Here is a 21,883-nt window from a genome sequence, read left to right as displayed (position 1 = left end):
GGTTGTGGCTCACTGGTAAAGTCAGTTTCAACTCCTTTCTTTTTGGTTTTTGTGGTGCTGGATTGAACCCAGGATTTTGTGTATGCAAGGCAAGCACTCTCAACTGAGCTATATCCCCCGCCCTTTATCTCCTTTCTTTATGGCAATTCAGAATGTGAGTTGATGGGCTGATGTGGAAAGACTCCTGGCTCTCACTGCATTGGCTTAGTGTAGGCCTTTCTACTACTTGCTTGGTGACCTCAAGCAAGTCACACTAGAATGCCTAATACCAGGATTCTTGGGTCCTGTGAGACTGAAATCCTTTTAAAATGTTGTGTGAAACACTGTGTGACAACATTCTTCCCCACTTTGGAATGTTAGGGATTTGAGGAAAGACATAGGGTGGTTATAAGGAGAACAGGTGCCTGGCCTGGCACAGTGGTACATGCCTGTGATCCCAGAGACTCCAGAGGCTGAGACATGATTGTAAATTCTAAGCCAGCCTCAGCAACTTAGTGAGGTCCTAAGCCTTGGAATCTGTCTCAAAAAGAGAAAAGAGCTGTGGATGTGGCTCAGTGGTAAAGTACCCCTGGGTTCAATCCCCAGTGCTCCCCCCCCCAATAAAAGTGGGTATCCACTAAATGCCAGCACATTGCAATCTCATTCCTAATTCTGTCCATCCCTTAAGATGGAACCAGTCTCAGGAGCACCCTGACATTTTTTGGCATGTGGGACTCTTTCCAGTACAAGAAGAGTGACTTGCTCAAGATCACCAGGTAAGTAGGTGAGTAGAAGGAGGGTGTTTCAGATAAACCTGTGGAAGGCATAGCAGAGGTGAGCTCCCCAGGGGAGGGTCCCTAAGCTTTGAGGCCTGTCTTCAGGAGGGGCCCACACAGAAGGCAGTGCATGCTGGTGTCTGCCCTGTGACAGCTGCCACACCTGTGTACCAAGCTGTTCTTGACATTCAGGGGAATCACTCCCAGAGAAATGTGCATGTTCCTGACAATTCTGGCTTTGCCTCCTCTGGGCCTGGAAGCCAGGTGAGCTCCAGAAGGAAGGCCTTGCCTCAATGTCCCATGATCCTGGGCCACCTGCACCTCCCTTGCCCTCCACCAGGGGTTGCCCCTGGCAGGATTTGGCCCTGGGCCTAGCCCTGCTGAGCCTGGCCTGCATCCCAGGCTTGCAGTTGTGATTTATTTTTGGCACTTCAGCTTTCCGTCATCAGTTAGCAAAACCCCAAAGAAAAGCACAGGATATCTTACTCCGGCCACAAGTGTCTGCTCAGGACACAGCTTCAGCCTTCTGTTGTCCCTTCTCCTCCAGGGGCTCTGGGACCTCTGGGATTCTTCTCACATTCACTCAAGGGCCTGCCAAGACTAACAGGTGAGTGGCCAAGCAACAGGTGGGAGAGGGAAGCTGCAGGTAGAGAAATCAGAGATCCTGGGCCCATTAGACCCATTTTTCTTCCCTTCCAAATGCAGATAGGCCTGGGAGTGTGGCCACACCGATTCCTGAAACACTGCCGGGGAGTCTCTGTACACAGTGGCCCTGGTGACTGCTTTCCAACTCTAGCTTTTGGGGAGGGCTGTTATGTTCCTAAAAGACCCGACCACCCACTCCTGTTTGGGAATCTTCTCCAAAGGGGCTTGGGAAAGATGTGAAAGGCTGATGGGCAGTGGATAGGAACACAAAGTTGGCTCTGCTCAGGCCTCCAAGCAGAGGGACACACACAACACACACACCAGAAAAGGTGAGCGCAGCAGGACCTGGCCCACTTGGCTGTCAGGGAATGGCCTCCTGGCATGGGTCCGGATATACCCTCTGCCCATGGAGGCCCAGGGAAGGGAGGAGCCTGGTGCTGCTCAGTTTCGAGATGCACGAATGCCCATCTTGGGAACTTGGAAGGACTTGTCAGAAAAGGGGCTTGTTTGGGGGAACATACTCTCCCGGGCTCTGTTGGTTGCTGACGGGGCAGAGGAGACCTTTGTGCAGTCCAGCCCTTGCTCCTGGCAAGGAGACTGTTGTTATTCTAAGCCTCCCTCTGGTAACCAGGCACCCAGTAGCAGGGACACCAGGCCTTCTGGAATGGTCAGCCTGGGTCCCAAGGCAGCCAGGGCTGCTGGTTGGCTGGTCAGCAAATCAGCCTCCCTGAGAGACCAGGGTGTGGTAGATGTGGGGTCAGAGGCAGCTTGTGCCCATTCTCTATCTTCCCCTCTTCCTGTTGTCTGCACCTGTTAAAGCCTGCACCTGAGGTAGGAGCCCAGTTCCCTGGTCAAGTGGGCCTTCTCGGCTCCCTAGGTACAGGCTCAACTTTCCTGACTATGCTGCCCCACACTGCAGAAGAGCCACACCGGCTCAACAGTCCTCCCCATTGTTAGGTAGGACCCTGGACCACAGGCTTCCCTACCCAGCCATGGACTCCCATTTCAGGAGCAGTATCTCCCACATCCGAGCACAGAAGGCAGAGGTGATGGACACATCCTAGGGGAGGTCACAGTCCAACAGATATGACAGCACACACTGGCAGATTGTTCCAGATGCTGGGCCGGGACTCGCCGCCCAGCTCTGCATCCCTCAGAGCACCTGGCTCTGCGCTTGGCCAAGCATAGGCATTATGTTCTACAGAATGAAAGATGGGAAAATGGATGAGGGAGGGATTACAGAAGCCCTGGCTGTGGGCAAAGCGAGGGAGGAGCAATGAGAAGGGCTTCCTGAAAGGAAGGGAGGCATGATGAACAAGGATCAGAATGCAAGCACCAAGTCGAGGTTCTCGCCTCTTCCACAGTTGCAGAAGAAAAACAGGACTGGTCTAGTCTCCTTCAAAGATAAAGTAAATTGCACTTGAATTTGCCCTCTGTTGTTTAGCTTGGCTCTTTCTAAAAACAAGGATGTGCTGGCCTCACTAAAGCTAACCTGATCTCTTGCCCCAGGGCTAAGCCTGGGCTTGGCCAACAATTTGCTACCCCCATCTGTGACCATAAGGAGCCTCAAGTGTCCTGAGGATCACAGGAGCATTAGCCAGTGGGAAGAAGCAAGCTGGGCTCTTTCCAAAGCTCCCAGCAGAGAGGAAGAGAACTCACAGGGAGGAAAGGTGGTCATCACTGGGGGACCAGAAGGGGCTGGGCAGTCAGAGGCAGCTGGATTTTTTTCACTAATATTTATTTTGAACATTCACTATAGGCCTGTCCTGTGCCAGAAGGTATAACGATGAATGAGAGCTGGGCACGGTGACCAACACCTGTAATCCCAGAGACTCAGGAGGTTGAGGCAGGAGGATTGCAAGTTGAAGGCGAGACTCAGCAACTTAGCAAGGCCCTAGGGCCTTAGTGAGATCCTGTCTCAAAATTTTAAAATCCTTGAAAAAGGGCTGGGGACGTGGATCAGTGGTGAAGCAAGCCTGGGTTCAATCCCCGGTACCAAAAAAAAAAAAAAAAAAACCAAAAAAGGGGGAATGAGAAACAGTTCCAGCCCTCAGGAGCACACCACCAGTGTCAGGAGGCTGATGGCTTCTTTCTGTTCTCCTTTAGGGACCCTGGGACTCACCCTGAGGAGCTACTATGACGCGGGATGAGGGACTGCCAGACTCTTATTCCACACAGGGCTTCTATGAGAACTACGAGCCCAAGGAGATTCTGGGCAGGTAGGAGCCATACTGTCCTGAGGAGTGCGTCTGGGCTCCAGCAGGCCCTGTGGGCTGTGCCAACTCTGCTAACCCTGAACACCGACCCGTGTCCATCCCCTAAGCACTGTCCCCTTGGAGAATCCTTCAGCTTAGGGGCCTGCCCTCCTGAATCCAGGACAGGAAAGAGGAATGAGATCAGATATGTTTCCTGCAAAAGATTCTCAGGTGCTGTTGTTCAGCACATCCAAACCTGGCCTTGGGCTGGGGGTTAGGGTCAGGAATCCTGGGGAAGGCTGTGGCCCGGGGAGGGTACCCCTTCTCTCTACCTGCTAAGGACGAGCACTGAGCCTGGCTTGCTATGCCCAGCTCTAGGAAAATCACCCCTGTGCCTTTATTTCTTCACCCCATCTCCCCCAAAACTCACAGGGATTTGGGGAAAGTGTGAATTACAAGGGCAGAGCATCCTGGCCCCGGCCTGGACCTGGGACTCCCCTAGGGTAGGGTCCCTTTTGTCACCTGTGCTCTGCACGCTAGGGGAGTCAGCAGTGTGGTCAGGCGCTGCATCCACAAGCCCACATGTCAGGAGTACGCTGTGAAGATCATCGACATCACCGGTGGAGGCAGCTTCAGCCCCCAGGAAGTGCAGGAGCTGCGAGAGGCCACACTGAAGGAGGTGGACATCCTGCGCAAAGTCTCTGGACACCCGAACATCAGTGAGTGATGGCCCCAGGCCACAGCAGATACTCTGCCAGGATCCTGTTCTGAGAGCCCAGGAAGGGCCTTGTGACCCACTGAGTGGCTGCCCAGACTGAGGGTCTGCAGCCTCAGGGCCCCATGGCTCGGAGTCACCAACCACACCTTCGCTGCTGTCAGCAGGGTCACAGGCAGGGCTGGAGTGGGTATGGGTGGGAAGGTGGAGTGTCAAGTCCCGGGTCTGCCCACGTCCGGGTTGACTTCCTCTGACCCCCAACCTGCTCCCTCCACGCTCTCCTAGCTTTCATCCCTCGTGCCCCTATACCCTGCCCCCTTCCAATTGAAACCAGCTAGATGTTTCCATTTCAGTACAACTGAAGGACACTTATGAGACCAACACCTTCTTCTTCCTGGTGTTTGACCTGTAAGTACCCAAAACTGCAGCCAGCCACACCTGGGCCTGCTGGAGAACCTCCACTCTGGCTCCTGCCCAGTGCTGCCTGCAGACCAGCACTGGCCCCCATTATCAAGGAGGCCAAAGAGGTCCACAGATCTGTGGCCAAGCAGCCCCTTAGGTCAGGATGCCAGGCTTTGAAACCTGGGTCCACCACATATGGGCCAGGTGGTTTCTCTCAATATTGGTCTTCTTATCTGTCTTATGGGAGCAATAATGGCACCGTGCTTGGCACAGCATGATAGTGATTATTAACTGCAGTGACAGTTGTGCTGGGGGCCACTCCATATTTATTCTAGACATGGAGGACGTGGCAATGGAAAGGCCAGACCAGGTCCTGACTTGTAGTCGAGTACATGTACATGCACATAAGGCACAGCAAAAGGTTAGGGGGACCAGGACTTCAAGCAAAGTCTCTAGGAGGTGACTTGAGTAGAGGTGTAGGGGGAAGGCATGGAAGGACCAGAGCAAAGGCCCCGAGCAGGTCTCCAGCCAAGGGAAGAGCTGGCTCGTGGGCCCTGTGGCTGGGATCTGCAAGGCCCCCGAGTAGGGGGAGTGAGCTTGTGCGGAGCAGCAGGATGTGAGGCTGGAACCAAGGAGCAGGTGCTGCAGGCACTATAGCCATGATAACCCTAACCCTGACTCTCCCCAGAGGGCCTGCTGCACCTGGGCAGGTGCTTCACCATGGAACTGTTGGTTTCTGACAAGGATCCCAGTGGCAGGATGTGGGCCAGCAGTGTGGAGGGCAGAGGCTGCATCCAAGATGTGGTTCAAAGGTCAATACCATTAGTATCAAGATCACCCCTTTGCTTGAGCTCCTTGTCACTGAGTGTCAAGTGTGAGCAACACAAAGTACTCTATGAACTGTGTTCAAACTCGTCATCGTCTTTGTTATTAAAGCTTCCCAGGGAAGGGATTGCGCTACTCCTTGTTCCCCTCCACTGCCTTTTCACTGAGAATGTCAACCTCTGCAAAAACAAGTATGATTTCTCCATATGCAATAGTTTTAGGGACAGGGGTTACTTGAGAAATTATTCAAGTAAGTTATGTATTGCTGAAATATTTCGCATTGTAGCTATACTATGTTCAGTATTATTTGACTTTTTAAATTTTTAATTAATTAATTAAATTTGTGGTGCTGGGAATGGACCAGGGACACTTTACCACTGAGCTACATTCCCAGCCCTTTTCATTTTGTATTTTGAGGCTGGGCCTCACTAAGTTGCCTAGGCTGGCCTCAAACTTTCAGTCTTCTTGCCTCAGCCTCCTGAGTCTCTGGGATTACAGGTGTGTGTCACCACACCAGGCTTACTGACTTAGAGAAACAATTTAGCCTCACATGTAAGCATAAATACATGGTTAGCTCCGGGAAGGTAGAGCCCACTGAGGAGCAGTGCATGGCCCCCAGTGTTCACTGGCCAATCATTGCTGCCGCTGCTGATAGTGAGTTCTCCTAGTATCTTTCAAATAAACTAAAATGATAGAGACTGGGGCTGGAGGTGTATCTCAGTGATTAGAGTGCCTGCCTAGCATGTGGGAGGCCTTGGGTTTAATCTCCAGCACTGGAAACAAACGAGGATAAAGACTGGATTCACACATTACCTTTTAGGAACACATTACAGGTACTGTGTAAAACGAGGCTCACCTCTGTAAATTCTAGGTCATCTCAAAAAGACACCCTTTCCCTTCTCAACCTGCCCACCAAGCTGAAGGTTTTCTTCCTCTCTGTGATGCTGGCCACAAATCTGTTCCTCCATTCACTCTCCTCCCCTTTGCCATGGGGATCCCTTGACCCTTGGAGGGGTGGGAAGGAGGGACAGGATGTGCCTTTTCCTACTTAGTCTCGGCAGACTCTCCGAAGACCCCTCCAGACTTGACCAGCTGCTGCTCTCCCCAATCTGCAGCACCTGCACCATCCTGTCCCACCTTTGGGGGTAGCTCAAATGTCTTTAACCTTTGAAGAGGCTGCTTGGGGAATTTATTTTTGCTGTTGCCCTCAGGAGCCCTCAGGGCATAACTAGATCATTCTAGCAGAGACCCTTTCAAGATCCTCCCAAGAGGTAAGGAGATTGAGTGGCAGTTCTTGACCCTGTTACAGGCAAACCTTCCCAACATTCAGTGTTGATTCCTCCCATTTGTCTCCTGGGAAAATTCCGGATACTCGAGTCCTTCTGATCTGCACCTGGAACCCTGGGCTCAGGGGGCCTTTTGACCTCCAGCTTTGATCTGGGTTCTGACAGGTCCCAGCCTATGATGGCACTTCCACAGACAGGGACCCCAGCACTGGTGTGCATCCCACCTTTCCAGCCTCCTCTTTTCTTCCAATTCTTGCCAAATTCTGTACTCACTCCCCCAGTTCCTCTCCCCAGACTTGGGTCCTTCAGGAAGAACGGCAGCCCATCTTGTCCCTCTGGGAGCAGGGTGAGGGGTGATCTTGGGACAAGCATGACTAGAACCTGTTCCCACAGGATGAAGAGAGGGGAGCTCTTTGACTACCTCACTGAGAAGGTCACCTTGAGTGAGAAAGAAACCAGGTGAGGGTCTGTCTGCCCCTCTTTCCAGCCCCTTCCAGTGTCCTAGCAGCACAGGTGTGAGGTCTAGGAGGCATGGTGTGCCCTGTCTCAACTGGGAGTGTGCACTGCTGTCTTGGTGCCCTGCCTCCCTGGCTGGGTCTGGACCCTCCCAGCCTGTCCCAAGCCCTCCTCCTCGTGCTGGCAGTGTGGCTGGTATGTGAGCTTTGCTCTCCCTGCTACTACCTGACCCTGCAGAGTAGAATAACATGGGGTGGAACGCGGTCTGTCTTATGGAGTGTTTGATTTGTGTGTCTACAAAGCACCAATCAAACATAAATACATGAGTGAAAGGAAGACATGTAGAACAGAGGACAGAGGACGGAGACTAGGGTGGGGGAAGGGTGGGTAATGGGGACTGAAATGGAGTCAATCAAATTCCATGCAGGTATCATTTTGTCAAAATGAGCCCAACTATTATGTATAACTATAATGCTCTAGTAAAAGAAAAACCACAGCCAATTAAAAACTTTAAAAAGGAAAAAGAAAGGAGCAACATATGTGCCCACCCTAGAAAGATCATGAGAGCCCTGCTGGAAGTGATCAGTGCCTTGCACAAGCTCAACATTGTACACCGGGACCTGAAGCCTGAGAACATCCTCTTGGATGACAACATGAATATCAAGCTCACGGACTTTGGCTTTTCCTGTCAGCTGCAGCCGGGAGAGAAGCTGAGAGGTCTGGTGACATGTCAGGGGCTCAGGCTCTCTGAAGCTCTCTGGTCCTGGTCAGTTCTCCAGGACCAGAGAGCCTGGGTTTCTCCCTGCCATTCTCCACCAGAATAAAGTCCTGCCAGTGGAGGGCTAGGTGCCTCTTCAGGTTGAGTCCTCTTTCCGGGACTGCACTGAGCCAGGTTGCCACTGTCTAAGCTCCAGGCTGGGATGGGTAAAAGGGAACCAAAAGGCAGCCCTTGGGCCTGTGTGAACCCTGCCCCTGCCCTCAGCCCTGAAGTTGGCCAGTGTTAGGCCAACCCCAGTCCCAGCCCCACTTCCCTTACATCTCCACTGTATCTTTGGCCTTCCTCTTCTAAGTGCCCTCTGCTGACTGGTCCTGACAGTAACTCTTCTGCAGAGGTCTGTGGGACCCCCAGTTACCTGGCCCCGGAAATCATTGAGTGCTCCATGAACGATGACCATCCAGGCTATGGGAAGGAGGTGGACATGTGAGTGCAGGAGGTGGGGAGGGAGGAGGGATCCATGGGCAGGACTAGGTTGGAACAGAGATGCTCCCTCTCCTTCCCTGATGCTGCTAGGAGGGGCAGCCAGCCCTCCTGCACTCACCTACCCATCTGCTAGGGATAATAAGCAGCCCTTGCACAACCCAGGTGGAGCACAGGGGTCATCATGTACACCCTGCTGGCTGGCTCTCCACCCTTCTGGCACCGGAAGCAGATGCTGATGCTGAGGATGATCATGAGTGGCAACTACCAGTTTGGCTCCCCGGAATGGGATGATTACTCAGACACCGTGAAGGACCTGGTGAGAGGCCAGGACTCTGGGCTCGTCCAGCATGGCCTGGGGAGGGGTCTTCTGATGTGCTGGGGGGGCCGCCTTGGTGCTCAGCTCCTCTCTCTTGTTCGCTCAGGTATCCCGCTTCTTGGTAGTGCAGCCCCAGAACCGCTGCACTGCGGAGGAGGCCTTGGCACACCCCTTCTTCCAGCAGTACGTGGTGGAAGAGGTGCGGCACTTCAGCCCTCGTGGCAAGTTCAAGGTATTGTCCTTCCCTTGACTCGTGGCCCTAGGGCAGGTGCTGCTGCTCCTGAGGTCTTGGCCCCAAGACACCCAGGGGCTCTCACATCCACGCTGTCCAGTGCATTGCTCTTCACCTGGGAGGGTTCCAGCTCAACTCCTGGCTGCAGAAGAGCATGGCACCTGGCTGGTTCTGTGGGCCAGGACTGTGCAGGGCCCAGTGGGCCGCTTGGGGGACACTCTCAGTGTGGCCCCTAGGCAGGATCGCTCTGATAATGCTGGCAGGCTGGGGACGTGGGGGACTGCGCAGGGCCCAGTGGGCCGCTTGGGGGACACTCTCAGTGTGGCCCCTCGGCAGGATCACTCTGATCATTCTGGCGGGCTGGGGACCTGGGGGGCTGTGCAGGGCTGGGGTTACCCTAGGGGAGTTCTCAGAGCAGGTCCTTCGCAGGCCATCGCGCTGACCGTGCTGGCTGCAGTGAGGATCTACTACCAGTACCGCCGCGTGAAACCGGTAACCCGGGAGATCGTCATCCGCGACCCGTATGCGCTGCGGCCGCTGCGCCGCCTCATCGACGCCTACGCTTTCCGCATCTATGGCCACTGGGTGAAGAAGGGTCAGCAGCAGAACAGGGCCGCGCTCTTCGAGAACACACCCAAGGCCGTGCTCCTCTCGCTGGCCGAGGAAGACTACTGAGGGGCGGTGGGGCAGGCAGCCATGAGACCCCGCATTGGCCTGTGTGTGAGGAGCACCAGGGCCCAGCTTGAATCCTCGGATGCAGGCGGCTGTCCCTGCAAGGCCTCCGCAAGAAGAGCAGCGTGAGCGTGTGCACCGCATGGCGATAAATGTAGAACAGGTGTGGTCTGAAACAACCACGAGTCCTCCTGCTTCTCCACGGCCCAGCCTGCACCATCCCAGTTTCCTTCCATGGGGAGCCAGGGTTACTGACAGTTGGAACCCTTCCTAAGGGTGCCAGGGTGAGGATCAGCCAGGTGTGGTGGCGCACACCATGATGCCTGCGACTCTGGAGGTTGAGGCAGGAGGATGAAGGTCAAGACCAGCCTGGGCAACACAGAAAGACCCCCGTCTCAAAATAAATAAAGAAAGCTGGGGATGGGGCTCAGGTAGGCGTAAAGCAACCCTGGGTTTGATCCCCAGTACCAAAAAAGAGAAATGTCTGAGATACACAATTGCAAGTTTATTGATGTGGTGACATCTGATGACATGGAGCAGGTTTTTTGCTAGGGATGTTTTTAGAGGCATCAGAAGCTCCTATACAAGTAAGACATATAATTAACATCAGAAGAGAGCCAGCACAGTGGCAGGCAGCTCAGGAAGCTGAGGCAGGAGAATCATGAGTTCAAAGCCAGCTTCAACAAGAAGCAAGGCTTCAAGCAACTCAATGAAACTCTGTCTCTAAATAAAATACAAAAAAGGGGATATGGCTTAGTGGTCAAGTGTCCCTGAGTACAATCCCTGGTACCAAAAAACAAAACAACAACAACAAAAAACATCAGAAGGGAAAGCTTCTGGATTATTTGCTTTGTGACTGCCACAATGCACAGCTTCCTGGTAAATTATTTAAGATTGACACTGGGCCCAGCATGGCAGCACACTTGTAAAGTTCAAGGCCAGTCTGGGTAACTTACCGAAATCCTGTCTCAAAATAAAAAATAAAAAGGGCTGGTGTATCTCGGTGGTAGAGCACCTGTAGGTTCTGAGTGTGAGTGTGTGAGTGTGTGTGTGTGTGTGTGTGTGTATGAAGCCCGTTGCATTAAAAAAAATTTTTTTAGATGTTGATGGACCTTTATTTTATTCATTTATTTACATGTGGTGCTGAGAATCGAACCCACATGGTAGGCAAGTGCTCTACCACTGAGTCACAACTCCCGTCTAACCCATTGCATTTTTACAGATATAGTTCCTTGAAAGGAGCAAGAAACACTATAGATGAGGCAGATAAAGGAAGCATTTTCCTTCTACAAAAATCTGCTGGGAAAACAGCTGCCTTAGAAAATTTTGTGTTGAGGAAATGTCAGATCTCTCAATCAGGGAGAAAGGGAAGGTAACAGATTTACAAATGTTTTGGGAACTGCACTTTGGAGCCCTCTGTTCCAACAGTTTTCCTATCTGGCCCTGTATGGTCAATGCTTGGCCTCCAGGGGACACCCAGCTCCCAGTCACTGCAGTCAGGCTCCTTCCCTGAGAGAGGGGCAGTTCTCAGAGGGAGAGCCCACCATGCCTTGGGAAACGCCTGCTGTGGAAGATGGGCAGGCAGGGGAGGGTGTCCCCGAAGCTGCAGTTTAAGAGCTTAGGGTCAGCTGCGTTTGGAATATGGCCAGGGAATGACCTGGGTCTCAGGGGAACTTTTCTCCTGCCCCTGTTGCCAGCAACTCACAGCTCCCCGGGCGGGCGGCCTGCTCCTGAAGCACAGCGGAAGCCCAGGTTGTCTGAGGCAGAGTCCGGAGTGTTGCCCATCCTGCATCAGAGAAGGGGAGAGAAGCCTGTGTTGAGAGGGGCTGGTGGCCATCCCACCCTTCCTGCCCACCCCAGGCTTGCTGAGGCTGGTGTGTCTGAGGCCTGCAGCAGCGTGGCCAGGAGAGACCTGGTATAAGGGCAAGTCCTGGGTGAGAACCACTCCCGGGGTGTGGGACAGAGTAGGGTACGCGGAGTGGCCCTGAGGGATGGGACTGGAGGACAGGGCTTGGCTATCACTATAACAACCTCCACTGTGGGGGGTTAGAACAGCACAGCCCCAAATCCTGTAGGCACCGAGTGAAATGGCATCCCCAGCTTTCCTTCACATGCTACTTCCCCTGCTCTGCAAGGCAGGATGTCAGCATTTCCTAGATCCAGAATCAGAGGCCAGGAAGGCCATGTGTATGGTAGGAGGGGGGTGGGGCAGTCAGCAGAAAACCCAGATTCCTGCTCCAGGCCTTCCTGGTTCTCCACTATTTTGTTCAAAAGAGAAAGGTGAAGAAAATTCAGAAATTTCAAAGCATCAAATAAACCTCTGTAGCCTTGATGTCGTGAGGCCACAGACAGAAGACTCTAAGACCTTAAGGAATCCAGTGGAAGGAGCTGCAGAGGTTAGTAGCTAAATTAAACCTGCAGATGCTGAAAGAGGGTCCTGGAAGGGGGTTCAGGAACTCCGCCAGCCAGGTGCCACCACTAAACATCTGTGTGAAATAAGGAGGTCCCAGGACCTCCTGAGCCTTTTTTTTCTTGATTGTAAAGCAAAGGATTATAAAAAATGATTTTTCATGTGCCCATCTACTTGGAGAGTCAGTAATTCCATGTCCACCGGCAATGACCTGATGTGGCCTCTCTACCCCCATCCCCCTGCTCCCACCTGCTTAGGGAGGATGAGAGGGATGCCCATACAGTTAGTGGGCCACATAGTCCCCCCTGGGGTGGCGAGCTGGCAGGAAATGCTGCAAGTTGCCCCAGGCCCCTAATTCTTCTTGCCTGTTCCTGTTCTGTGCCCACAACCCCAGCAGAGGCTGGTGCCCAGAAGCAGCACCCGCATCAGCCACCTGGGCTCCTGCAGCCAGGACAGACCCCCGGGCCCTGGCTGCTGAGCCATGTTCCACAGGACCAAGCTCTCACCTAGTGGTGACCCGGGCCCGGTGGTTGGCAGAACCATCAATGGTGTCGATCCAGGATGCACCCCGGAGAACACGCATGTCCTGGCCAGCGGCCCGGTAGGGTGATGCGGTCCACTCCCACACATTGCCCATGAGGTCATAGATCCCTGCAACATAGTAGGAGCATCAGCCAGGCTGGGAAGCACGAGATCCCCCAACCTGTCTGCGGCTTGGGGAGAATGGGCAGCATGAGGACCATCGGCAACTCGGGAGAGAGCCTACCGTAGCTATTCTGTGGGGGAAAGGCATTCACTGGCGAGACTCCGTGGAAGCCATCCTCAGCTCTGTCACCCTTGGGGAATGTTCCCTGGTGGGAGAAATTAACCCTGAAGGGTCTATCAGCCTATTCCAAGACAGGAAACCCTGCCTGGAGGAAAAATCCACGGTCCCCTTGCTGCAGAGCTGGCCCAAAAAGGGGCTGGAGCCATAACCTAAGGCTCCCCTCAGGCTGGGTCAGGAAGAGTGCGTTTCCGTGCCCACAGCGGTCCACGTCCAGCCTGTCCTCCTACTGTTGGCTTTCAGAGACCTCCTGCCCTCTGCCTTGATACCCTCGCGCTGTGGAGCTACTGGGAACTGCATTTCCCACTCTCCTCCAGGTCCTGCACCTGCTGCCTTCGCAGGACCATGGGTACCCCCCTGAGCCTTCTCCCTTCCACCACAACAACCTTAATGCCCTCTCATCCACCCCACCCTACTGTTCCTCTCTCCTACTCTTTACAAGAAAAATCCTTAAAAACGTGACTGACGCTTGCTGTCATAACTTGTTGAGCTCTGTCACCTTTCCTTAACCTGGGGCGTGATTGGCACCACTGCCTGTAAGCAGCTGTGTGACGGTTGGTGATCTGCTCAGCGCCACCATGCACTACATCACTTACACTTCTCTCCCTTAATGTGACTATCCTCAGTGCCACATGTTGCCTCCCTTAAAAACTCAGCAAAGTGGCCAGGTGCAGTGGCACACATCTGTAACCCCAGCTCAGGAGGCTGGGGGAGGAGGATCACAAGTTGGAGGCCAGCTGGGGCAACTTAGTGAGACCCTATCTCAAACAATAGAAAGGGCTGGGGTGTGGCTCAGTGGTAGAGCACCTGCCTAGCATGTGCAAGGTTCTGGGATCCATCCCCAGCACCACACAGACACACCAACAAAAACATAAATAGGTCATTATAACTGCAGGCCCTCTTTGATGCTTTCCCTAACAGGCTGGTGAGGAATCCCCCAACTCTAGAGCCTCCAGCCATCCTCTAAAAGGTAGATGCCTGATGACTCCCTGCTGGGAACAAACCTGGGCCTTGGGAGCCAGACAGGGGCTCCCCTCCTGTTTTCAATCTTTACTGACAAGAGCACCTGACCTGGGCTGACCCTGAGCCCATAGACTCCCCCCTGACTGCTGATGTGCAGGTTATCTGTGTAGATGAGGCAGCATCTTAGCCATATGGCCCAAGCCTGGGCTCAGGCTGGAGTCCACCCTCCTCCACCCTTCCACATTTGATGAATTATCAAACCCTGTCCACCTTCTCACACATGCTTCTCCCATTTGGCTTCCTCTCTTGATCCTGTTTCCACTTAATTTGAGAACTGATGACCCCTGGGCCACTTCCATAGCCTGGGACTCAATACATCCCGTCACATCTGCAGTTCTACCTCACCTGCTCCTGCACAAGTCAGCCTCAGTGCATTTCTTCCTGCCTCAGAATGATGGTGCTCCAGCACACACCTGCAGCCATACACTGTGTGCCCAGCAAGCCCAGGCCTTGGATTCCTGGGTTCCGTCCCCAGAAACAAACAAGTAAACCCCTGCTGGCTCCCCACTGTCTAGGCAGCTGGGTCCTCCACAATCTGTCTCCAACCTGCTCTTTTCCTATCTCCTGTAGCCCCTTACTTCCTGAAACGGCCACACCTCTGAACATGCCCTGGTGCTCCCTTGGCTGGGAATGCCTGGACTTTTCACTCGGCAACCTCCTACCTGACCAGCTCCAGCGTTACCCTTTGTGGTGAAGTCTCCCCCACACCCTCTTGTCTTTGCCTTACCAGTGCAGAGTTTTCAGTTCCATCAGGACACAAGCCCTCTGAGCCCCACATCCCCTCCCATGATGCCCACCTCCTGCAGGAGGAGGCTGGGGCTGCTGAGGAGGAAGTGGGTCTTACCTGCCACAGGTTGGTACGGTTTGGCTGGAACCGGTTCCCCCATGGGTAGACCTGACCTGTCAGGAGGGCCAGGACACAGGCCAGAAAGGAGAGGAGGAATTGGGGAAGAAAAACAAAATCAAACAGTGAGGGCACCTGAGGGAGCTGGGAGGTGAGGGAGCTGGGAGGGAGAGGAGGTGGCTTACTTCTGCCCCACCCAGCCCTGCTGGGGCACTGGCCTGACCCCCACCCCCAGGGCTCTGCAGTACCCCTTGAGGTGCTGTGATCAGGTCAACCTAGAAGCCTTGTTGCCAGTTCACGTGGAGATGAGTATAGAAATAGAGAGTGCGCATTGAGAGGTTAGTTCATTGGATTTCAAGCAAGAAGCAACCTCGTCCGCCACACTAAGCACCTCAACTACTGATATCCCAGGTGTTCATCTGAAGAGGTGTGGAGGTGTTCAACGTGGGAAACTGCTCTTTATTATTGTGACCTTTTGCACAGCCAAGACTGACCAAGACAAAGCTATGAGCAAGTGGTGCTTTTTGATGTCAACCCCTGCTACTTTGGAAACTGTGCTTTCCCTAAGCTGTGCTGCTCTAACTAGATCTATAGAAATCTAACCTGTACCTATGGAATCTCCAACAACAAAAACGTTAGGTCTCCTTTTCACTCCATGTTTTCAACCATTCATTTTTTTGTGGCATTGCACATGCGTGTTGGTCTGAGGTGGGTTAGCAATGAAACAACACAGGGAACCCTGGCCCTTCTCCACAGGGAGTTTAAGAAGCACTGCTCTAGGGAGCACAAGCTCTTCCCACCCTCAGAAGTCCCCCAGCCAGGGTGGGATGTGGAGGAGAATAGAGAAGTTGTCTTGACATCTGTACCCTTCAAGCCCCCTCGGGCAGCAAACTCCCACTCTTCCTCGGTGGGCAGCCGCTTCCCCCGCCAGGCACAGTAGGCCCGGGCGTCGTTCCAGCTCACGTGTACCACGGGGAGCTCCAGTCTCTCTCGGATGCCAGAGCCAGGACCTGCAGGCTGACAGCCAGGATTAGGTGAGACAGGCTCTGGGAGCTCATGAAAGTCTGAGGAAGGCTAGGCTTAGGGGGCCTGAGTTAAGTGTTTACCACTAGATGGGGAAAGGAAGTTGGGAGAAACAGCTTGGTGAGTGAGGGACTTCCAGTTAGAAGGCAGACTAAAGGAGAAACAGGAGGGCAACAGGAAAAGAGTGGAGCAGAGGAAATGGGATTGCTTGGCTATTTCCCTGAAATCCCTGTCATCCTTTAGGACTTGATGTGCCTGGCCTGGTGGCTGAGGGATCTAGGGAAGACAGCTTCCAGAATAAGGGAAGGGGTAGAAAATGAGGAATCAACACTTACCTGCCTCCAAAATGCCTTTTCCACTGGAAGCCACCAGAGAACAGGCTGCAAAACAGAAGATACACAGTGGAAGATGCTCTGCCCAGGAAGGGCACCTTCCAACAGCCACGGGAGCAGAGCAGAGGCCTCGACTGAGATGGGGTCCTGGTGAGCTGTGGCTGGACTTTGATCAGCCTCACTGCAGGCAGGTTCCTCAAGGTGCTCTCCTGAAGCTTCAGGAAGAACTGACACCCGGTCTTTACCTGGATTCTCTCAGCTTCACTACACCAGAACCAGCTCAGGGTGAACTTCAGGAGCACTGCTCATCTGACTCTTTCTCCCCCACCATGGCCTAGGCCATGCTGACCAGGCCCCACTCCATCCCTTGGCTGCGTGCCAGGTACTCTCACCTTCATTTGCTGGGTTGCTTTGTTTCTTAGCTCACTGGAGACAAAGTCCTCAAAGACAAAGCTCCACCCGAACATTTCGGCCTCTGTCCGATACTTCTTCTCCCTGACAAACTCCCTGAAGAGAGAGTTTCACTTGCCAACAGGGTTCCGAGCCCCATTCCTACCCACTCTGGGAAACCTCCTGTGTCCTTGTCCTCAGTCACACCCCACAGGTCTCAAGAGCTCCAAAAGATTCACCCTATGACCCGAGCAGGGTTTTCTCGTAAGTCAGGATATAATTTGCATTTAACACATATAAAAGATACTGGGCTGAAGGAAGCCCACCAAGTCCCCAGAGTGCCTTTCCCATGGCTGGGTATGGTTTGTGGACTCCAGTAGGCAGACTGCAGGGAGGACTGCACAGCGCTGGGCCAACTCCATAGGACCTAATTGCTGGTGAGCAGTCTCACATTGACACATTATCTTTGAGTGATTGTTACTTATTAAATATTAGTCTACAATGTCACCTTTGTGTTTTTGGACAATCTTAACTCTTTTTTAGGACAAACCTCTAGAGGTGGAATCACTGAGTCCAAGGGCCTGAGAAATATGCCAATTCTTGCTTCCGTATCAATTTTTCCCTGCAAGGTTTGTTTTTTCCCCTCCTTGGGCCTGGGAAGTGAACCCAGGGCCTTGAACATGCTGGGCAAGGTCTACCTCTGAGTTGCTTCCCCAGCCCTTTTTACCCTCAGGCAGGGTCTCACTAAGTTGTTCAGGCTGGCCTCAAACTTCTGAACCACTGCCTGAGCCTCTGAAGGAGCTGGGATTACAGACATACACTATACCTGGCTTTCCTGCAAGTTATTTTTATCTTGAACATGTTTTAAGTCTACAAATACGACATGTTTTTCAAGAGCATAATGTTAAATTTCATTTCCTATGTTTAATTCTGAAGTCATATGATATGTTTTTGTTTTCCAAACTTTCAAACAAACATACAGAAAAGATGTATGAGAATCTCCTTGTGAAAACATTCTTTGAGAAATGATACTGTTTGGTAGTTAAATTTCCAGAGATTTGGGCTGATACAGAGTTGTTCCTTATAGCATTGCAAGGAGTAGGCTATAGAATGTTTCTGTGATTTTTCAAGTGTCATCATACTCAGTCTTTTGGCAAGGACCAGCAACAAACAGCATTTTATAGTCAGTTTGCCAAGAAAACTTCCCAGTTCCTGTAAATATGAGATAAACTTCTCAGGATTACAAAATTGGAAAATGCAGATTAGAAAGTCACCAAATAGCATTTCTTCCTAATTCACATTACCATGTCCCTGTAGCTACAACTGCTAACAATACTAACATTCAGACTTAGAACTCCCTCCAGAAACTTTCAGTATTGATTTGCTGATCATTCAACAAACACATCTTGAGAGACAAGGAGGTGTTGAGCCTGCTACAGGACCTCAGGAGCAAGCCACAGGGGAACAGGACAGGCAAGGTCCCTGCTTTCCAGGGGACAAAATTCTGACCCATTTAAAGTAACAACTGGATTATAAAAAGACTTAGCCACCAATTATAACATTCCAGAATTTCCCATATTTACTTTATTGTCTTCCCTCCCTCCCTCTCTTTTTTTAAAAATATTTATTTTTTAGTTGTAGTTGGATACAACACCTTTATTTCACTTATTATTATTTTTTAATGTGGTACTGAGGATCAAACCCAGGGTCTCGCACATGCGAGGCAAGCACTCTACCGCTGAGCCACAACCCCAGGCCCCCTCCCTCTCTCTTGAATATAATTTTTCTTTTCCTTTTTTCAGTATTGGGGATAGAACCCAAGGGTGCTTAACCACTGAGCAATACCCCCAGTCCTTTTCATGTTTTATTCTGAGACAGAGTCTTGATAAGTTGCTGAGGCTAGCCTGGAACTTGTGATTCTCCTGCCTCAGCCTCCCAAGTCACTTAGATTACAGGTGTGTGCCACTGTACCTGGCTATAAATATTTTTTGAATATTTCATATATATATATATATATATATATATATCTTCCCCTGCACCATTTACAAGTACCTTTTGGATCATTTCTTTTACCTTACTCAAAACATGGCCTTGGGGAAACTAGGGCAACTCATCATAGCTTCTTAGATTGGGCTGGAGCCATTATATTTGACTCCTAAAACAATGCTGCTTCCTTCAACAAATACAAAGGCAATTCAAGGGACTTCTAGCTAGTGTGACCCCTCTCCCAGATCTTCCCACCCCTCATCTCCACCTCTACAGGAGGGTTCTTGGAGTGTTTGACTTTGCTGGCATTTCTCAGTTATGCTGTCAGAGGAAAATGTACTGGCTTGGGTCAATTGGATGTGAGTGCCAAATTGGGTTCTTCCTGCAGAGAGTGGGTCAGGATTCTTGGTCCTTCAGGCTCTCCATGTGAGACAAGCATGGCAAGCCCCACAGTACCAGTGCAGAGATGATATGACAATGAACAAGCTAGTTCCTTTCAGATGTGACAAATGATTAGGAAGAGCCTTTACTTCCCCCGGAAAACACTGATGTACCTGAAATCTTGATTGGTGACAGGAAATATGTCGATGGCAAAGGGTTTTACTGTCACCTCACGGATGGGCCCTTCTCCATCTCTGCCATCCGGAGCATCTGTTCCCATCAGGAACTTCCCACCAGGCAGCTGGACCATGCTCGTTGCCTGTGCATTTCCTGTGGACAAGGAGGGGAGTTACCTGCAATGTGTTATGCAAACGTGTTCACCAGCCAAGTGGTAATGGCTCGATCACATGCAATACTCAGGCACAGCAAAAGTAAACCAGGAGCTTTAAAAATGTAGCTTTAAATTCTTGTTCTGCTACTTAATTTGCTGGGAGAATTCAAGCAAATGACTCCATCTGAGATTCAATTCCCTCATCTATAAAATAGGGATATGGGTTAAAATAGTGTGTCAAATGTTGGGGTTGGGAATGAAGCTCAGTGGCAGAGCTCGCCTAGCACACACAAAGCCCTGAGTTGGGGTCCTAGGCTCTGGAAAAACCTAGAGGAGGGGAACCCAAGATAAAATAATGTGTGGAATGTTGAGCACATGGTAGGTCCTCAGTCACCTCTTCATTTCTCCACACAACCCTTTGCCCCAGCCAGCTAGGCAAATCCAGGAATTATACCCTCAAATACAACAGCACTTTCCACCCTGTTCATGCTGTTTCTTCCTCTCCACTTAACACCACCAACTTTTTTTTTTTTGAGACAGTGTTATTATGTCACACGCTGGTCTCCAATTCTTGGGCTTTAGTGCTCTCACTACCTCCACCTCCTGAATGCTGGACTACAGGCTTGAATGCTCAGTAGCTTCACCATCACATCACCTGTTATCATCTGTTCCAGGAGGAAATGGAAAGGACATCTATTTTGCTAGTGTACCCCTAGCAGTTAGCACAAATGTAAAATGATTATTATAAAAAAACTGGATGAACTCCTTTAAAAACATGCTGTTTGGGGCTGGGGTTGTGGCTCAGTGGTAGATGAGAGACACTCGGTTTGATCCTCAGCACCACATAAAAATAAATAAAGTTCCATTGACAACTAAAAAATAGTTAAAAAAAAAAAAGGTGCTGTTTGACTGCCTCAGAAGAAAATCATGTAATAAAAATGATCTTAAACTTATTTCATAGGATCTGGGGCTGGGGCTCAGTGGCAGAGTGCTTACCTAGCATGTGTGAGGCACTGGGTTCAATCATCAGCACCACATGAAAAAGAAATAAATAAAATAAAGGTATTGTAAAAAAAAATTTTTTTAAACTTCACAGGAGGAAACCAAGAACCCAAAAGAGGTGACTTGATGAGCCGACTGACGGCTGGGGGTGTAGCGCAGTGGTCAAGTGTGAGCGGAGTAAGCATGCCAGGGGCTGCGAGAGGGTAGCTGGCCAGCAAAGACAGGACTAGATCCAGGGTCCAGTCTCCACTTCCACAGTGCGGCTCCCAGGAGGAGCACTTCCTGACTGGACACATCCTTCAGGATTTCCACGGAGGATATCCAAGCACTGTGCATTTCCCTAGAGTCCAGTTTCTGGCACTCCTGTCTCATCTCACATTGACTTCATCCACTTTATTTCCTCAAGAAATATTTTTCAAGGAAAAAAAAGAAAGGGAGTGGAATTTCAAATTTAAAAAGTATTAAAGAAGAACATAAAATTGCAGTGCCCATAAACGATTCTGCCATAACTCCGCAAACGAGCTAACTGGGAAAGCACTTGTGAGCTAAAAGGTGCCTCTGGATAGATGGAGACCCTGAAAAGCACCAGCTGGTCGTGTTCCTGCGGTCTCGCCTGCAGGCCGGCGCGGTGCGGGGGCGCTGGGCTCGCGGGAGGCTTGAGAACCTGGGGCACGGCCCGCACGGAGGACGCGCCGCTAAGGGGCAGTACCGGCACCGCCCGCCCGCCCTTAAGCGGGGCCACGGGCATGACGGATGAGATTCCTCGTGCGCAGCAGGCGCCCCACAGGAAGGTGAAGCAGCGAATCCCGCCCCCCATCCCGGGGCCGCAACACCCACCTAGCCCGAGCCAAGGCACCGACAGGAGCCACAGCGCCGGCACCAAGAGCCCCATGCCGAGGACGCGCGGGGCGCACAGGGCGCGCACTCCAAGGGGCCTTTGCGCACGCGCACGCACGCCGCCTGCCGCCCGCGCATGCGCACGACTCGAGTGTCCTCGCACCAAGAACGCGGACCCAGCCTGGCGCCGGGCAGGCCGTGGCCTCCAACAGGGTGTCAGCGTTCTGCCATTGCCAAGACCACTTCCAGGCACTCGCGGGGACGTTGTCGAGCTGTGCGCAAAGCCGGCCACAGCTTCTCCTTGGAGAATGCGGTACTGTCGCTGGCGCCAACAATTCCAGGAAGCCAAGGTACCACGAGCTGACTACAGTGGGCTTGAGTATTTTGCAAAATCATTTTAAGTTGTCAGCCTAAAAAAAATTTTCATCTTATCCAGTTGCTCTCGACCACCTCCATGGGTCTTCCAGCCGTCCATTTTAACACTTTATACTTGCGTTGTTTCTTGGCCTGCAGCTCACTGGTCTTTCCTATCTACTACCAAGTAACTTTCCCCCTTTTGGTGGTCCTGGGGCCAAATCATACAGGCCGGCCTTGAACGTGGGATCCTCTTGCCTCAGCACCAGTTGTTGGAATTACCGGTGTGTCTGCCACACCTGGCAGAGTAAGTGTTCTGAGGGAGCATTTTAGGAAAGCTACTTCAAAAGCATGTAAAAGGTCCAAATGACCCAGTTGAAATTTATACCACAAAAATAAAAATTCTTTCAAAACCCAAACATATTCATGTTCCTTTTTTTGGTGGTA

At 51.8% G+C, this 21,883-nt stretch overlaps 2 protein-coding genes and 1 long non-coding RNA gene across 7 annotated transcripts; 2 read left to right on the top strand and 1 right to left on the bottom strand.

Annotated features, from left to right (window-relative positions):
- The first annotated feature begins 537 nt into the window (after nt 1-537).
- Nucleotides 538-10,192, top strand: Phkg1 (phosphorylase kinase catalytic subunit gamma 1). Of its 2 annotated transcripts, XM_071605274.1 has the most exons (11): nt 538-755; nt 1,303-1,362; nt 3,507-3,619; nt 4,136-4,314; nt 4,664-4,718; nt 7,217-7,282; nt 7,833-7,996; nt 8,390-8,480; nt 8,643-8,796; nt 8,903-9,028; nt 9,458-10,192. In XM_071605274.1, the coding sequence occupies exons 3-11, from the start codon at nt 3,537-3,539 to the stop codon at nt 9,701-9,703; spliced, it is 1,164 nt and encodes a 387-aa protein (XP_071461375.1). In that variant the 5' UTR covers nt 538-755; nt 1,303-1,362; nt 3,507-3,536; the 3' UTR covers nt 9,704-10,192. The 2 variants fall into 2 exon arrangements, with proteins under 2 accessions (XP_071461375.1, XP_027804463.2); XM_027948662.2 differs by lacking the exon at nt 538-755 and having other exon boundaries at nt 1,224-1,362.
- Nucleotides 10,186-21,175, bottom strand: Sumf2 (sulfatase modifying factor 2). 4 transcript variants are annotated; one of them, XM_027948666.3, is made up of 10 exons: nt 21,083-21,175; nt 19,086-19,242; nt 16,548-16,662; nt 16,159-16,203; nt 15,667-15,817; nt 14,801-14,856; nt 12,877-12,961; nt 12,617-12,761; nt 11,406-11,486; nt 10,186-10,279 (listed from the first exon to the last, which is right to left on the bottom strand). In XM_027948666.3, exons 1-10 carry the CDS (start codon nt 21,135-21,137, stop codon nt 10,270-10,272), a joined length of 900 nt encoding a protein of 299 aa, XP_027804467.1. In that variant the 5' UTR covers nt 21,138-21,175; the 3' UTR covers nt 10,186-10,269. The 4 variants fall into 4 exon arrangements, with proteins under 4 accessions (XP_027804467.1, XP_027804468.1, XP_027804470.1 ...); XM_027948667.2 differs by having other exon boundaries at nt 10,186-11,486; XM_027948669.3 differs by lacking the exon at nt 12,877-12,961.
- Nucleotides 21,176-21,250: 75 nt separating this feature from the next.
- On the top strand, nt 21,251-21,855 carry LOC139702981 (uncharacterized). Its single transcript, XR_011705536.1, has 2 exons — nt 21,251-21,432; nt 21,596-21,855. It is a non-coding gene; the product is annotated as an uncharacterized lncRNA (long non-coding RNA).
- The last annotated feature ends 28 nt before the right edge of the window (nt 21,856-21,883 follow it).

This window comes from Marmota flaviventris, chromosome 19 (genome assembly GCF_047511675.1).
Source record: "Marmota flaviventris isolate mMarFla1 chromosome 19, mMarFla1.hap1, whole genome shotgun sequence".
Lineage (NCBI taxonomy): Eukaryota > Metazoa > Chordata > Mammalia > Rodentia > Sciuridae > Marmota > Marmota flaviventris.
The sequence above is the reverse complement of the archived record's forward strand: the minus strand, read 5'-3'. Positions and strand labels throughout refer to the sequence as shown.